Source organism: Cottoperca gobio, chromosome 16 (genome assembly GCF_900634415.1).
Source record: "Cottoperca gobio chromosome 16, fCotGob3.1, whole genome shotgun sequence".
NCBI lineage: Eukaryota > Metazoa > Chordata > Actinopteri > Perciformes > Bovichtidae > Cottoperca > Cottoperca gobio.
Genome location: NC_041370.1, coordinates 8,379,360 through 8,398,159, shown reverse-complemented (window position 1 = coordinate 8,398,159; position 18,800 = coordinate 8,379,360). Strand labels below are relative to the sequence as shown.

General features: G+C 39.7%; 1 protein-coding gene across 4 annotated transcripts; it reads right to left on the bottom strand.

Annotated features, from left to right (window-relative positions):
- Positions 1-1,994: 1,994 nt before the first annotated feature.
- On the bottom strand, positions 1,995-17,462 carry septin7b (septin 7b). 4 transcript variants are annotated; one of them, XM_029450668.1, is made up of 15 exons: positions 17,327-17,462; positions 15,843-15,853; positions 15,246-15,348; positions 13,418-13,524; positions 12,198-12,298; positions 11,896-12,030; positions 9,080-9,197; positions 8,312-8,404; positions 8,086-8,182; positions 7,833-7,884; positions 7,524-7,652; positions 6,381-6,401; positions 5,139-5,274; positions 3,840-3,982; positions 1,995-3,296 (listed from the first exon to the last, which is right to left on the bottom strand). In XM_029450668.1, the coding sequence occupies exons 1-15, from the start codon at positions 17,328-17,330 to the stop codon at positions 3,257-3,259; spliced, it is 1,290 nt and encodes a 429-aa protein (XP_029306528.1). In that variant the 5' UTR covers positions 17,331-17,462; the 3' UTR covers positions 1,995-3,256. The 4 variants fall into 4 exon arrangements, with proteins under 4 accessions (XP_029306528.1, XP_029306530.1, XP_029306529.1 ...); XM_029450670.1 differs by having other exon boundaries at positions 15,246-15,345; positions 17,327-17,438; XM_029450669.1 differs by having other exon boundaries at positions 15,843-15,850; positions 17,327-17,405.
- Positions 17,463-18,800: the final 1,338 nt, after the last annotated feature.

Genomic DNA, 18,800 nt, shown 5'->3' with positions numbered 1-18,800 from the left:
GAGAAGGAGGCGGGACGTCTACGGCGGCCCCGCAGGGTCAGACGGCCTTGGTCTCCGAATTGAGCCGGATTATTCAAATTTGGGATAAACTACACAGCCTTTAATGCCATAAGTAAACATATGGTGTTAAGAAATGGTAGGAAGTCTCTATAGGCTAATTTATTTATATCACGGTATCTATGTAGTGAATAGCTTAATTCTGCAATATTGTTATTAACTCTTTATTGAAGTACTAAAACCAAACACAACTAAAATACTATACTACATTATACATCTAATATACAACAAAAAGCACGATTATAAATAGATGTACTACTTACAGTATAGTACTATACAATACACCACACATAAATAATAAATCAAAGTGTGTATTAAGGTGCGTATCTCTTTTTTGACCAGCTACATAACAATGTTGTTCATGCTGTAATATGCATCACATCAGTAATAATAATCAAATATAATATAATTTCCAGTACGCTATAATGACACACAGAGATAAGCCATTCAGCCTAAATACAATGTTTGTCTTAGATACTTTTCATAAAAGGAACATTTTAAATGCAGGACTTCTACTTCTGAATACTGAATACATCAGGATACTATAAAGATGTCCCCGTTGGATTATAGTCTCAACTCCGAATCTTTCAATCCATTTTTTATAGGAATACAAAAACCTCCTAGTGTTCGTTGGAAGTCATTTTCCGACTTGACACTTGAGTCTGATAATATTCTGACGAAGAGGACGTCAGATTCGCTCTTAAATTGAAATGTTAACACTCAATGCAGAATGATCAAAGTATTTCACAAAGTCCAGCATTATCTTTGCATCCACATGATGCATGCATGACACACATACTAATTAAAATATATGTCAAAATGAAGCCTGTGACTCACAGAATAATTGCCGCAGTCGAGTATCAATCCACATCATCCACTCCAGGTGTGTGTGTGTAAAAGCCCTTACGCACAAAAAGAGAGTCCCGTGAAACAATGGCCCATCACCAGGAAAGACGCGCTGTTGTTCTCTTTATCATAATCTAAAATAATCCAGCTGTAAGGTGTATACTAACTGCACAACCGTATTTATTATTATTATTATCTGTAAACCAGGCGAAACGCATTTATCTTTTATACTTTTACGCATTTGGTCGAAATTACGCACGGCTTGTAATGATGGATTTAGTCAAACTTCTTCTAATATTTGTGCTGATTCTGACAAATGTTTTATGTCAAGACATGGATGCTGACAACTGGAGAGAAGACATCGAAGAGGTAAGACTTTATTTATATATTTGTGAATGTATTGTAATTTGAAATGTATTAATAGAATTACTGCAACACAAAATAATTTATATTAATAATTATGTTTTCGGATTAGAATCTGTCGGTAAAGTGATTTATTTGACTCAATTGAAATTAAAATGCAAGTGTAATTCTAAAACAGGTAAGAAATAAAGATATTTAATCTATTTATTTGCATTATGTTTGTCTAATACAAGAGCAAATGGCCAAACTCTGAAGTAATTCAAGATATATTGAGAAAACCAGGACCACGGCAATATCTCGGACTCATGAGGAAGAAAACCTCCAGTAGGGAACTAGTATGAATGTATGGCTTCTGTATTTATATTCAAGACTGCCTGCGTTCAGGTCTGATTGTTTTATTTACTTCAAACAGCAAAAACGCAGACAGCACGTAAACGTAAGTATTATTATTTTTGCTTGCTTGCAATATCAAATTCAAATTCCAGATATATGAAGCACACTGTAGTTTTGTAACGAATGTTTTCACTCCCAGGACATACATTTCAAACATTTGTGGGTCTGATGGGTAAAAGGAACAGTGCCATCTAGTGTTTAAATAAAGTTGAAAAAAAACAGTCTGGATATGTTAAACCCATCAATAAACAGTATTATTTAAATATAAAAACAGTGTCATGTAAAATCGAAAGGGTCACGTGATGTTTCATTAATAAACCCATATCACTCCTCAATATCATCACAGGTTTATTAAGTGACTTTGTACAATACAAATGAAAAATAAAAATACAGAGATGGAGTACATACATAGCCAAAGCAAATTGCGGTGTCGACTCTTCATTTCCTACAGATCGTTACCGCAGAGTGATTGAAATATTGTTTTTGTTAAAGCGTCCATGGATCACCGTCATGTGAAAGTGTGTTTCTGTTAAACAGTCGACGCTGCTCTCAAGTCTGAGGATTTTCTAAACATACAAAAGAAGTTATTACTTCAGCTGGCTCGGTAAATATAAAAATAAACTAAAGTGAAATATAACACTTATGACATTATAAATGGTGGTCCAAGGCTAGTGGAAATAGCTAAACAGAGGAAAAAGGAAGAGTTATATATTTCAGAAAAAAAAAAGCTTTAGCCATTTTTTTTTATCTATAAAAAAAAAGGCCGATGGTGCATTTTATTGTTTTTCTTGGTTTCAGGTTGTTCTGTTGACACCGTTTCATTTCTTTCACACTGATAGGAGGGTTAAAGGTTTACCGGATACACTCAAAACAAAACAAAAAGGATTAGTTAATGCCTTGTCCTCTTCTTACGTTAATACACGAAGGAAGAGCAGGTTAATGTTCATATACTGTTACTTTCTTTTTTCCTGTAAACAATTGAAATTCACCAGAACTTGATTGTACAACAGTCAGACATGATTCATGGGTATTTTTTGTGTGTCTGTGCTCTCCATAAAACTGTACACAGCAGTCATTTAAATGCAACCTTGGTGTGGAAAAAAAAAAAGAGAGCAGCAGGTAGGGGCGGGGACAGTATTCAGTTATAACAATAATAATAATAACAATAATAATAATAATAATAACATCAATAATAATAATTAAAATATAATATGGGTTTGGCCTTTCTGCAATGGGGTTAGTTTTTATACTTTGATGATGAGTCCCGAGGCAACGAGGGGGCTCTGTGGTGGCGGTTCTGACCGTACATTCAGACCCCCTCCACCTCCTCACAGACCCAGAATATCCCCAGTACCCCCTGTAGTGGCTGGGAGCAGGAGCACAGCTGTGCTGGCAGACAGAGCAGGGACAATGAGGGGTGGGAAGAAGAGAGAAGGAGGGGGAGAGGGAGAGAGAGCGAGAGAGCGAGAGAGAGAGAGAAAAGAGGAAGAGAAGAGGAAGAGGAGGTGGGTGATGTCAGTGCCACACACTGGTGTCCTGACCGGCAACGTTGGCAAACAAATATAACTCGAGTTGGGGTGGTCCAGCCGACTGTCTTTTAAAAGATCTTGCCTTTCTTTTTGTTTTTCTCCAGAGTCCTGCAGAAGAGGAGAGACACACATAATGTATAATCAGTGACTATACTAAAAGATCTACCTGCAAAATCATAGTTCATCTAGTTAGTTAACTGACAGAAGTGTTGTCACTTCATTTTCTATGCAGAGAAAATCCAATATATCCTTCTGTCAATATTGTACACATTCCACCCTCTTAATTTTAAACTGTACAGCTCTATTCTTTTTAAACAGATATATTTTTGCTGTTTTTTGTTGTAAATTTCTCTTCTATATTTAGAATTCTTCACTTTTACAGTTGGTGCTCTTTCTTTTCTCCTACTGTGCTTATTGTGACTTATGCACCAAAATACCAAGGCAAATTCCTTTTATGTGAAAACCTACTAAACTCATCTCTGATTCTGCAGAAGGGTCTGATGGCCACAAGGTGGCACTAATCCATTAATGCCCACTATTTACTCTCCACTGGAATTTAAGGTTTACATCAGTCCCACACGATATACGAGCTTGAATGTTTTGGTTTGTTAAAAATAGACCGCTGAATCATGAAAAGTGTGTCAGTTGTACCTGGAGGCCTCCAGTTTCTGCTGCTCCAGGCGCTGATGGGCCTCCCAGTTTGCTCTCTCCTCTTCGAACACGCGTCTCTTCTCCTCCAGCTCCCTGTGCTGAGCCTCCAGGTTCTTCTTCATCTGCTCATGACGCCGCTGAAGCTGCAGAGAGACAGACAAGACGGAGAAGGACGTCAGTACTAAAAGCACTGTCGCACATGCAGTCAGCTACAGAGCTTTTTGCACAATATGATACACTCTTCCATTATACTGAATCAGATAATACTGTAACTGAATCAAAGAGAGCTGTGCTGTAATATTTTCGAGCTTAACGACAAAGGAAAAAGTTTGGCGTCAGTTGAACTAAGTGATTTTTAAAAATATTTTTTTTTAGGTGGGCCTTTTTTTGGGTGGCTAAAGTCTGAATTGATGCGGCCCCCGTCCACAGCAGTACATGGCTTAGCTCCCGTCTGCTTCTCCAACCTGAGGGTGTGCTGACCGTCATCCACTGTAGGTAACACACCAACTATAGATAAGTATCTCAAACAAACCCACTTAAAAAATAAAAATCCAAACTTTCCCTTTTAAAGAGGATAAAAATGGGAAAATGCACAGACAAGCTTAAACTTCGGTTTTTACCTTGATAGAAGTAACGCTTTAACTCATAACATTTGGTTTTGGTTTTAAGGTTTAGTTCTGGTACATCTATAGTTAGTCCTCAGATCAATAAAACCTGCATTGTTTTTACACACTCGTCGTGCAGGAGGAACCTCTCATATCAATAACGGAAGCCGTGACTGGATAATATTTAAAGTTTAGGAATCAGCCGAACAAATGTATAGTAGCAATGTTCCACAGAATGCCAAAGCATTAATTGTACGTTTACATATTTGGGTTTCTTGTTTTGCTGATTTAAATAAGCTTTGTATTATATGAGGTGTAGTGCATTTTCATTTTGTTGCAATGATCTACATGGAAATAATTTAAAAGAACATGTCAGTGGTTTCATTAAGGGATATTGTTTTACACAGACATGATCGCTCATTAACAGTCCGACAGTCTGCATGTTACACGTGTGTGAATTGCCCTTCTTCATCTAAATGCATAAAACATGAAGGTACAAAAGAGGGAACTTGCAAACAGAACGTCCATTTACACAAATCAACAACACTCTCGTAAAAGCTCACTCACACTAACCGCTGAAACACGTCAGCACAAGAGGAAGGAAGGAGCTCAGACAGATGAGTAATTTCACAAGGACACGAACTGCAGAATTCAGAAAAACAAGTGTGTGTGTGTGTGTGTGTGCGTGTTTTACCTCTGCTTCAGAGTCTTTGAGCTTCTGCACTTTTTCCTTGACTTTCATCTCGAACACCTGCTCCATCTCCATCTCCATCTTCTTCATCTTAGTCACATGCTCTCGCCTTTCCTCCTCCATCTGGGCCAGGGGACTCCTGCACGAGGAGAGAAGAGCACGCACGCACACAGATTTAGAAACGGCACTAAAGAGCATAAAAGGCATCGTCGTACTCATCAGTTTTCTCATACATTGTGAACAGTAATGTCCCCCATTATTAGAGTTGTCACGATTAGAAACCCAATTAGAAGACCAAAAGAGATCTTATTTTAGCATTTTGAGAAACAGGTTTTACTATCACCTGCTTTCACCAAACAGGTAAACGTAAAACATGCAGACAACAAACTGACTGGAATCTGTGCAGAAGTTTCAAATTGTATCGTGACAACATTATCCCTCATTTCCCAAAGAAAAACATCACGCCGGGGTGCAGAAGGGGGGGAAAAAAGAGGTCAAGTTTAAGGAACGACGGGATCCAACAAGGCTGAACAGGAAACAAAACCAACCACCAATGAGAGGCAGAAGAAGTACGCAAAAGCTAATGCAAGGCACCTGTGAATACTGACAGTTAGTGCAGGTGAAGTGTTAGTAAAGCTCAACAGGATGTTTTAGTGCCGTTAGTGTTCAGAGACCCGTCATGGAAGACGTGGAGGGGTCTTCTGTGATTACGAGGAATGTATAGTTGTATAGTAATGACGACTGGAGTAACGCCTGATTTACACTCATTTTGGTGCAATGACAAGATATCTAAATGATTTTATTAAAAAAAGCTAAAGCTGGCGTTTGTCTCGGAGGTAAGTAATGAACTTCTGTTAATGTCGTCATACATCTCGTAATCACTTTTAACCTCTCCAGACATCCTATGTACACGTCTCTGTTATTACCCCAAGCGGGGTTAACAGCAGCAGCAGCAGGTGGAAGCAGCGATGAATACAGCAGTGCAAAGAATCAAAGGCTTTGTTGTTGGAGGAAAAAAAATGAAGGCATCACATTCATAAGCTGTCAAACTACATTTGTAAGTGTGGCAATTCACAGTTTTTCTCCCGCTGTTCCTGGAACTATCTACTGACAGGGGGAAGTTGGTGGGAAAGCAGACCTAAGGCAACAGTGAGGGAAGAAAACGCCCAAGTGCAGCCAACGGAGAAGAGGAAGAGTACAGGCATACACAAGGGTCTCAAAAAGAGTGAAGAAATGACCACTTACATTCCTTCAACTGTGTCATGTCTATAAAAGCAAAACACACATACAACCAAACACACACACGCACGCACACAGACACACACACACACACACACACACACACAGCATGCAATAATGAGGTCATGCACTAAAATAAAACTTCAGTCTCTTAGACGTGTTCTGTGATTTCAGCGACTGTTTCACTGCAAATGTGAAAAAAACAAAACAAGAAAGCTTGAAAAAAAAAAACCCAACAATGCCGGCTTTGTGAGCCGAGTGTCAAATACATTAGCAAATGTTGAGCTGTGTGTTAGCATCAACAGTGTGAGGCCTCTTTTCAGCTTAGTGAGTTAGCCATTTGCTTGTGAATGAGGAAGCAGCGTGGTGCTTTGAATGAACACTTATGAAAATCAGTAGCATGATTTTATGCAAAGTAGTGCAGTGAGAGGCTACAACAACAGCAAACATCACACACACAGAACAAATGGCCGATGAATGAACTCCCCCAACAGAGACTTTTAGAGTTAGCTGGAACCTAAATACCCAAATAAATTAGGATGGATGAGCGACAACAACTAGAAGTGTGTTCACGCCTAGCGACAGCCAACAATCAGATACAACAATATTTAATAACCTGCCTGTGGTAGACACGATATCTAAAAAATATTTTGAGAAAGTCGTATGTAAATTAATATTTTGAGGAAACTGAAGTTTTTTTTTAAGACTTTTAAAAAGACCTACATACAGTATACCCTGTTTAACAAATATATACTACTTAGTTTAACACAGGCCAATTTAAATCCACTTAACTTACTATATGGAATACTATACACATATAGTGCATCCTGCAACATCTGCACCTGTATAGATAAATTCCATTCAGCATACTGAAATGATCATTAAGATGCAGATGTTTGAAAACAGAACCAAGTCTTCAGATAATCACTGGTCGAGGAAAAGAACCTGCGGAAAATATTCAGAAGCATTTGTTTGGCGATGCATTAATAGGCGATTACATTGCCTTGGTAAACAAAAGACTGAGGAATGTAACCAGCAGCTCAGAGCTCCTGTTCAAGTCCGCACAATCTAAGTTGCAGGTGAGGTGGGAAACATTATTCAGAAGTGGACGTCTCCTGCTGCCTTTGGTTTACTTTGTCCAGGACTTACTTTGTGGACTGTGAACCCTTAGACCTGTTGTTGTCCGCTCCGTTGTAGGTGACAGCCGCCAGCTTCCTGCTGCGGTAGTTTTCGTAGTGGACGTTGTTTGTCATGTCCTTCAGGTCCTGCATGTGAGTTCTGGGGAGGGACGACAAAGAATTCAAAACGTTTCAACTGGTCCTTCAGCTACAACGCTATCCATATCATCAGAAACCACTTAAACTTTATAGAGCCTCAGTTTATTAACGTCCTTGTTGATTGAAGTGTTCATTAACTGTATGTGATACGGGTTCCTTGTTTTTGGTTTGTTTTCAGTACCTGATGAGCATATCCCTGAGGATGGTGAAGTCGCAGTGGTCACTGTTTTCAACTAGAGGGGGAAACAAAAAGTCAGTCAGCCAATTATCAGCTCAACTCAGGGCATCACGAGAAGACAACTAATGTTCTTGCTCCCGTCCTGTCATGAAACATTTTCTTACATGTTGGATGAGTCACTTCTTTCCAATTCTCTAACTGAAGTAAAGTATTCTTCACTGCGGTAATATTTAATTAACTAAACATTCATTCGTACCTTCTGCAACCCCCCAGGGGTATTGTCTCCCTCTGACCCTCTTGGTGTTCACCTCGATGATGGTGTTGCTTCCTACTACAGCGAGCGGCAACTTGTCCTGGAAAAACAACAATGTTTGCGGTTAGTAATATTATAAAAAAAAAAAAAAAAAAAGGTGTATGAGCATCTGGGCATATCAGAAACCAGAACACTTATGTAATATGCTGTGTAGGGTGACATAAAATACCTTTATCTTCTTAACGACCCTGTTCTCTTCTTCATCATCCGTCTCAGGGAACTCGTAGATCTTGATTTTGTGCTCTTGGATTTCTCGCATGATCTGGCAGGAAAAGAGACGACGTTTTAGCAACTTCTGGCACAGGTCATTAAAAATGGCTGAACAAAACAGCTACCTTCCTCTCCTGTTGAGCCAGGGAAAACAGAGATCAAATTAGGATGTAAATATCCTTCTTAAGGCTGCAGGACATAATGTTTTCAGTTGACATTAATACTAATTAAAAGCTTCATAGTCTGCCATGGAGAAATGTTGAATGTCTTTTTGACACTGCAACATCATAAATCAACGTAACTATTGACACTACTGACACTAGATGCTACATATTCTTTGTTTCAGTTTCAAGATGTATTAAAAAGATGCAGTTTTCATTCCCCTCACCCTATCCAGTGTTCATTTAGTTCATTCATACAGTATTTTGACTTATCGCCACAATCAGTTTCAGTCCAGCTTGATGTGATCCAGATGTGATCCTAGTTTAAATTAATTCAAACGTGACTGGTTAAAAGATACTGATGTGCACAAACAATGAGTCTAATAAAGCACAAGAGCAAACTACTTCGTACAGGAGCTAATAACCTTTTCTTTTGTGTATTTATATGTACGTGTTATTTACAGGAAACGTCCCCACATGATGCACATTTTCGCCATCATACTGATGATGACAGTTTAAAAAAAAAACACTGCGATACTTTTTCTGCAGCTGTGGAAACCACCGACCTGTTTCTTGAACTGTTGGCATTCCTCCGGGGTGAGGGTGTCTGCTTTGGCGATCAGCGGGATGACATTGACTTTCTCATGCAACCGCTTCATGAACTCAATGTCCAAGGGCTTCAGTCTGCACAGAGATGAAGAAGCAAGTTTAACATGTAGTTCAACTGGATACGACAAGCACCGTCAAATCCTTATGAATCATTTCTCTGAACTTAGTATTTATATTATGTTTTCCAGCCCGTCGAGGACGCTTACAATAATGAATCAAACTGTTGCAGAGTTGACTCCTTGGTCATTATGGAGTAAACGGGATATTTTGAGTTTCCGACTGGCTTTTGGATTTACATTTGATCAGTTTATTTCCTTTGATAACACAAGGATAAGTGGAGTTATAAGCAACTCTAGAAAAGTATCTGTGACGCATGACTTTGTAAAAACGACCTTGTAGTCATGAGAGAGTCGCAATTCTTGGCCGTTTTTGAGCTGAAAAAATAACATTTGACATTGAGTTGCATTTCACTTTGTATTTCGTTATAACATATAAGTTCATTTTCATTTGATTTTTTGAGGGCACATTGGAAATCTGCCCTGAGGCAGAATCTGATGCGGTTAGCTTTAAGAGTGGGATGTTTGTCACGCCGCCAACAACCATGGAGGTCCATTTACAGCACAAGAAGAACATGAAATCTTTTTTACTGAAGATCCTACTAGCATCATTAAGAGCTGACGAAAGTTATGCTGTTGCATTCACGGTGGGCATGTTGAACTGTGAGAGTAAACCAAACAGCAAAAAATACACAAACAGAGATATGAGTATACAGTTCATTGCTAACTGCTTGGCTGATAGCAATATTTCATAGATGTATTGTATCAGCAATATCTAAGTCAACACACTGCTGCTACAATGCAGAAAACCCCAAAACATCAGCGTGATTCAGCACCCACCAGGCTATACTAAAACGTGTCCCGGACAAATCTCTTTACTGAAAAAGAACCAATATCAACTCAAAAAAAAAAGAAGCACATTTCCCAAATTGTGTTGTACAAATAGGGTGGCATATTTTGTAAGAGAACAAAAAAGCGAAAACGAGCAGAGCAATGTAGATATAAAATCACATACTGAACAGAATAAAGACCATATTTCATAATGATTGGGGCTGCAACTAACAATTATTTAAAAATAAAAGATATTTCTCATTAATCTACTTTAGTCTACAAAGTGCCAGAAAATAGTCCCAATGACCCATCACAATTCTCTTCATCTTCAAATGTCTTGATCGTCCAACCAACAGTCCAAAACCCAAAGATATTCACTTACATTTAAAATAGAGAAAAAGACAAAAACGTTACATACGGTAAGATGGAACTTTAATTATTACTTGAAAAGTGACAAGCCAAATAGTTTCAGCTCCAATTACTCATATTGACAATGTCAAAAAAAGCATATCTCATAATTGGTTTAACGATTTAATAGAGATTGATGTGGGAAATGCCCCCTCCCCCCCCTCAATGAGTGATCGTCCTCACCCTCTAAGAAAACAAGTCACCACAGTTCAGCTGGGAGTTCAATGTTTAGATTGTCTCTCAGTGTTGGAGGTCGTTGTGCTGCTGTGTGAGAGCAGTCAGCTGGTGTTATGAGGGGATGCTCTATGTGTGTGAGGACATACGCTGCCCATCCTCAAGGCTAAAGTGCTGCTTGTGTGGGTACAGAGGACAGGCTTGTACAAACACAATGTCGCAAAGACCAAGGGAAGAGGACAGAGGCTTCTTCGTTGTTTACAGTAAGTCACGGTCGACAGCTTTAAGGACGTGCGAGCACACGGCGGACATTTGCATATACACAGATTGGGTAGCTCCACACAGCAGACACAAACGCAACACTATCCTGCTCTATAATGGCAAACAGCACAAGCTCCATTTGTCGTTTGTTAAAAAGGTCAAGGGGCTTAACTAGAGGCAACCTTTCATATTAGCATCATTCTAAACCCATACATGCATTTGAATGTGTTGTCGACCAAATACTAGCAACAGGAAATAACCTCTGAAGTTTCTCAATTTCACAACTCCCACACTTTCTGCTTTTAGAATGAACCGTGCACCACACAAGACACGTACACTAAAAGAAAGATGGAAAGATAAAAAGAGCACATCTGAGCTGTCAACCAACGATGAGATTGAAGATCTGGTGGCTTGTGAATAATACAAACTAGTTAAAATTCCACAGTCATCACTTTATGAAACATTTGCCGATCAGTATCATCAGCTGGGCATTTTGCCAGCGTCTTTGTGTGCTTCATATCATCATTTACACAGATAGCCTGGGGGGGATTTGTTGTAGGAGATAGAGTAAGACACATTCACTGCACACACTTCAGGAGCTGCACGGCATGACCGCAGCTTCATGCTGTTGGCAACTGAGCCGTTCAAGGAGCAGTGGGGAGTTCAGCGCCAATGCTGAAAATGCTAACGGAGGAAGAGCTGTATTGATGGCCCTTCGCCTGGATTTATCCGACAGCACAGAGATCAGAACCAGCAACCATCACTTCCAGTCACAACCCTGCTTCTCTGACCTTTGGGGCACTCTTGACCTCTCATTTCCCTACTTACACAATGTTTTAACTCATTACCTCTCACGGTTCACCCTTCCACTCCTAACCTTTTCTCTTCTCTAGTCCTATTCATTCATTACTTCCATCCTTTTGGGATGCAAGAGCTTGATTCTCACTGGATCTGCACATGCTAACAACAAGGGTGGTGTTGGGCATTCTGAATAAAAGCTCCCACAATAAAAAGGTATTATTTGACTTTTGAATTCGACTCACCCATGTCCCGAGGGGGCAATGAAGTACAGGCAACAGTGGATTCGGCTGTCAGGCATCTGTCGTCTGTTCACCCGGGATTCTGAGTTCAGGTAGTCTTCAAACTTGCTGTCTATGTGGTCGATGATTGGCTGCCAGCTGCATAATACAAATGACAGATTCCGTTTAAAAATAAATAAAAATAAATCCCCACAAAGCCCTTGATACCCCTTGATTTAGGAATGGTGAAGAATAGCTTTGACATTTTAAGGATTGTAAACGAAGGATTATCATCCGTGCTGAGCTGAAGTCGTTGCGATCCTTACCAGTTGCTGTTGTCGACAGCATCTCCGAACCCTGGGGTGTCAACTATTGTGAGCAGCAGCTGGACGCCGCCTTCCTTTATTAAAACTTTGGACTGCTCCACCTGGCACAGTAGAAAGAATGAAGGGCACATTGTGTTCACAAACTGTGCTTTTGAAACCACATTGTTTAATTAAGAATGAAAAAGAAAGCGTAATATGAAAGGAGGATGTAAAATCATTATCACTGTAAGCTAATAGCATCACAGATCATATATATTTCACATGGAAAACACTTGACGCTAGCAGCATGTAGCGACACACTGTGCTATTAGTGAAACTATGCTGAGAAGCCAGAAAAGACACAAGCATCAGGAGATAGCGACGCTGTCAGTCAGGAGCCAGACAAATAAAGTGCAGCACTTGAGGCACTCAAGATTCAGGACGACGTTGTGTAATTACAGAATGACGAAGATAAAGGAATTTATGGCAGCAGCTGACAGAGAGGCTGACTTGTTTAAACCATCATGAGAAACTTAAGGTTTTACTACAAATTTGAGAAAGTCAAATCTCAAAAGACTTCTCTCACCAAACCCCGTAGAGCTCTCTTCTCCCTACAATATGCAGATGATGGTGTGCTGATATTATGATGACGCTAATGTTAAACTTGAGGGGTGACTATTTCTGTCTTCAGTCTAATCAGTTTGCATGACGTATGGTGAGAAAGGGAGTAGATCATTCTTTCGGTTTTCAACAGCGCAGGTTCTCTGGCACTGCAGTACTGTAACTCACAAAGCTTTATAAACCGTGCTTTCATGTATGTTTTTATTATAATACGTTATGTTTGTTGATGGTCCAGTTGCGGCTATAACTAAGCCAAGAAGTTTAATGTTACTGTATTCATCTTAGAAGACTCTAAAAAGGCATTTAATCAAATTGGAAGCTACGTAGTTGAGAATAAAAAAGTTAAAAACTATTACGCAAGAACAGATTTATGTCATTACCACAGATGTGCTCTGAGACAGCACAGAATTGTTATCTGTTGGTCTGTTCAGCCCTGGGCACATTTTCAAATAAAAACATAAAAGTTATGGTTTGGATAGCTGCCAAAGCGGTTAAGGGTTCAGGAAGCATTCACATAAAGGCTGCGTTTCTCTAAAAGTTGAGTCCGTTTCAAGCGTTCTGCCGCTGCGCCATGTACATCCTCTCCACTCAACAGATAATACTTATTTGCCGAAATGTACCTGTACAGTCTTTTTGACTCGATGTGAAGGTCCAGGGTACTCTGCTGAATACAGGTCTGTCAGGAACAGAGAGTTGATCAACGTGGATTTGCCCAACCCTGACTCACCTGGGGGGGGGAGCAAAAAGTGAAGAGAAATCAGTATTTCAGGAAGACTTTGACTTCTATTCATGTTATAGTTAGAAACGTAGTCAGACTCTAAACCATTGCATTACTTGGAATAAAATACAGAAGATATATCTCACAAAAACCCAGCCCCCTGTATTGTAGCCACACAAAGATCACCGCTGACACACTAAAGACAATCGGAAGGCCATGTGTCTGTCCGGGGATGAGACTGACATTTGACCAAGACATTAATCTGTTTGGGTTAACAGTTAAAAGGCTAAGGAAACAACACAGACAATGGCTCTTGTTATGTGCAGCTGACTGGCTGTGTGGTCTGGGAGGCTTCTCCAGCTTGGTTGGCCTTTGTGTGCCCAGTTTCCAAGCTCCCAATGAAAAGAATCATTAGTGGAAACGACCACTGACACTGCCTGCCTGCCTTGGCGGAGGGCCACAAGTCAATATTTAACAAGCCACCATTTACACCAGAGCTACAGTCAAAGGGTAATGTGTGGAGCTCGCACTGTAGCGTTTGTTTGTCGTACAAGTTATGCGCTCCACGTAACTGTGTGTTATATTTGTTGAAATCTACTGCAAATATGAAGTGATGACAGGGCTGTGAAATGGGCTGCTCTGCAATCTGTGAACTGAACAGGTTGTTGGGTCATGTGTTTCATGAGGAATAAATAGGCAGACGTGACTGGTGGTCATACCAGTCCCATCACCCTCCTTCCCTTCCTCTTTCTTTCATCCTCTTTCACACCACACTGGTGACGCATTGCGTTGCACGACGGGGACATGTGGGCTCACAGCTCATTAGAGCCAAGAAAAGCTGAATATTGTTCCATGCAAGAGGGTGATACCATAGAAACAAAGGCAATCATTTAACCAACAGCAAACCCCCAGAGGACTTCCTCTACTGTCCTTGTTGCTAGATGCAATGCCATTGGTAGGTTTTCTGAAATTATTCCCAAAATGAAGTTATTTGTTGCAACACATTGAAGCCTTCACAAGCCGCAGACGACCACTTGGTCACCAGCCAGCAGCTTTTACAGAGGACACTGCAGAGAATAGGAGCAAGTAAGATCCAAGTGCCTTGCCATGAGGATGTTCTTATACAAGTCCCTAATAATAGCAATAAAATGACTGCACACCCACACGTAACTGAAATGTATCCGCGGTAATGTAGGCAAAAAGCCTGTAGAAACGAAGTGTTGTCGAACGCAATGGGAGATGCGCTATTCTTAGAGGCATGCTGGGTACAAATTCTGTCGGTCCCACCACAGGAAATGGTTTTGACCCGAGGAAACATTTTCCCTCCAAACAGGGACTGATCAGCCGAGGAGGATCTTGGCTCGGTGTCAACCACCACATCTAGGCATTTTAGAAGAATGTCTCCTTGTTTTTATTCACTGAATGTCGCAACATGCATTCATCCCAAATGTTTCTGTTCTGGGAGCCAGTGTCAAAGACCTGACATCAAGATTAATCCGTACAACAGCAATGCAAAAGTCCCCTCTTCTCTGACTCAGCAATTAACACTAGGAAGCTGGGGCATATCCCCTGTGTATAGAGTGTATATATGACTGCACTCTCACACATTCTCTCTGTTTCTCAAAAACAAACCACAGAGAAGAATTTTAAAAAGCTAACCACTATCAACACAATGAAAATGTTCATATAAAACCAGAGCAAACTTAGTGCTGAGCAGCGTGTGTTCTTACCCACGACCATCAGGGTGAACTCGAAGCCCCTCTTGACAGACTTCCTGTACACTTGGTTGGGAAGGGTTGCAAAGCCAACATATCCTTCCAGATTCTTTTGCTGCTGTAAGAAAGTAAAAAAAAACACACATTAAATCCATTATGAAATGTAATCTTGCACCTCGGCTTTAGCTGCAAGGCTTAAGAAAATATTGCCCTATTCCCACGCTGCCAAAACTGAAATATACTCCCAGTCCTCTGACCACTTATGTTCCCCTTCAGTAGATTCAAAGTTAGACACAACATGTTTTCCAACATTGTTTGACAACTTTGCTTACTTGTACATACGCATACTGTATCTACTTATTCCAGTTTTTATTGAAGATATACATCATATGCAAGATGCTTACCATTAAATCAAATGGAAATATTTTAGATTTGTTGAGCATGTTTACATTGGAATTAAGCAGGACACAGTTGGTATCCTGGAGATTTTGAGATTGTGGAAATTTGAAATGACGTTCTGCAGAGCTGAACGATGCCGTTTGCCAGTACGGTATCATTGGAGAAAAAAATACTCTCCAGTTATTTAAAGTATAAAGATAAATCATTACTTACTGTTTGTACTGCTGTTTTGTGTAGATCAATGTAATGTGGCCCCAATGTGCAGGAAGAGCCAATGTTTCCAGGGTCAGAAAGCAATGAGAGAGATCACAAAAACAAAAAAAGCAACAGAGAATCAATCTCAGGCCATCTGACGAACAAACCATTCTGTCTCCAGAATCAGTTTTCCAAGCTGAGAAGCCTGAGGCAAAATGATTCATGATCTGGGCTACTGTAACAACAGTGAGTGCCAGTGTTGTGCATATTCCACTCCACTTGCTCCTTTAATGTTAGTATCTCCATAAAGCAAGGGCCATTCACAGTTGCAGCTTTTTCTTTCGCAGTGGCTAGGAGAGGATTTGTGACTCTTACTCTGGAGCATCTCCTGCCAACCAACAGCAGCCCACATGTCTGCTTTGTAAAGCGATGATTGAATATGCTGATTTGCCGTGATGTGCAGTTTAATCTCAGCAACATCCTCATCCTACAGTTTCAGTTTGTGAGTCATTATATATTGGGGTTAGCAAAAAGACAGCTGCCTGTTTCCTTTCAGGTGATGTCTGACAGGTTTGCTAAAGGAAGTGGTGACAGGTTGAGGACTAAACTACAGTTTGCTTGTGCAAATTGTATACACTTTTCAGTTTGTAGTTTCAGTTTGAGGGAAACAGCAGGTACAGTATTATGATTTAGAGGTCAGTCTGAAGCCAATGAATAATAAAAAATAAAATAAAAAGTCACACATGAACTCTGAGGAACTAGTCACAGTAATCCAGATTAGATGGCAGTCGTGCCCTCTTTATGTCTAGTCGTAACACATCTTCCATCTTTGTTTGCCTAAACTAGATGCTCCAATCATGGCAGTTTAATCAAATTATCGATCACACACACACACACACACACACACACTAATGCAGCCCACATCTAGGGCACACAAATTACATAAAGTGGTCGTTCTCCCCGATGAAAGAAGCATTTTGAAAAGGACAAATGCACTGCTAGCGAAAACGTTATCTCACGTAAGCAAAACAGATACATGTAGAGCTAGTCCAGCTCACATGCAGTAATTAGTTAACGTTAGCATTAACGTGAGTTGTTTATTCCAACATACGAGACCAAGTTAGCTAGTTAGTCTAATTGCTAGTAATTGTAGACACAAAAACACAATTAAATACCACCCTAACATGTGTGTTAACATGACATATTATGTTAGTTCTTAAGACACATAGAAGTGTTTTCTGAAATACTTTGCTAAAGAGCTAAAGGCAGGAAATGACTCTCCCGTTAGGTTATGCAGCCTGCTAGCGAAGCCCAGGCTAACAACTAGCTAACCCATCCAACTGGAGGCGGACGACTGGGCGTTGGTTGCTCAGACAACTGCAGAAGCTAAAACAGCGGCACTGACATATTAATCAAAAAGTGAACACAATCAAACACAAATAATCACAGTTGGAGTTCTAAACGCGAGTTTCTGAATAAATCTGGCGGCAGCAGTGTCTCACCCATAACGTTGACGCTCCCTGCCGCCTCAGAAACCGATCATTCACAAGCCGACATTCCCCTTCTAACTGCTTTTGCCTGAGCTACGCACTGTGAGGATCGCAGTGCCTACCATGTGCAACGAACCTACGTCGAAAGGCTGACGTAAATTCTACGTGAATTATAAAGGGAGGAACACTCCAACCTCGCGATAACTTGTAATTCCTTTGAGTATTAGTTTGTTCTCGCGATAAGTAGCAAAAATAATACTTTTTTTTATGTAGAACAATTTACCTTTTCTCCCCCTTCTTAGACATGTTAAACTAATTACACCTCCCACTCCGTCACCATAATTATACATTATAATTGAATTATGATTAAACAAGGATGGGGGCTGATTTGTCCACGTAGCATCAGGTTTATAAATCCATTTAAGAGTCCATAATTTATTTGCCGATGTGTTGACAATTTACATTATTAGTAACAGTTAATCTACAATACATAGGTTATGTACGAGTTTGTGTATCAAGTTATTTAATCAATCATTAAAAAATATACAAACATTGCAGACATATACTCAACATAATAGTACATTAATTTAAATAAATAATAATACATAAATAAACGTCAACAATATTAAAATATAATTTAAAAAAACAAAAGCATTTGTTATTCTTCTTTAAATAGTTCACCGTAGCCTACAGTTTGACCAGACTTTGTGTGTGTGTTTACAACTCTGAGTCTTTAGATTCACATAAATATCCAGTGAAATTAGGGGGTAACTTTTGTTATTTTTCATTTATGTATGTAACACACCATATATAATCAATACGTTTACAATTAATTCAATGTTATATTTATCACGTTCAAAATGTTATTTTATATTTAATTCTAATACCATAAATAGTTTTACACAATATGTCTTTATGTCTAACATCTTTCATTTGAGTGTGTACAGTACAATGGTAAAATAAATGCGTTAAAGAATCTGGTTCATCATTGGAAAACAAATACATTTGTGTACAATATCTAAGAATTTGGAAAAATGTAGTTTTGTTGGATATATTGTAAAATAATTAATCAACGACATACCCTGGTGACGGAATGCGAATAGCGCCTGTTGTATCCATGGCAACCAGGACTCTCTAATACCGCTTACCTGGATTGGTCGGAAACGCTAACGTAAACTAACGTCTGCTGTTTCAAGAATTAATGTCGCCTATATATATATAATACTAAGGATAATAAAGCACAATTCGTATTTAGCAGTTCAAAAGCAACTGTCTACTGCTAGCTTGCGATGCTGGAGGAAGGGTAAGAGACGTTTGACTTGTCGTTTCTAAACTGCCAAACAAGAACAGCTCAATTCAACCGCTTCCTTTAGCCAAACATCTGTCATCCAAACGTCTAGCTAGCCCTCTAGAAGCTAGCAGTGGGGGAAGAAGTACGCCAAGGCTACTCAAAGCTTTTACTCAAGTCAAAGTCGCATTACCAAAG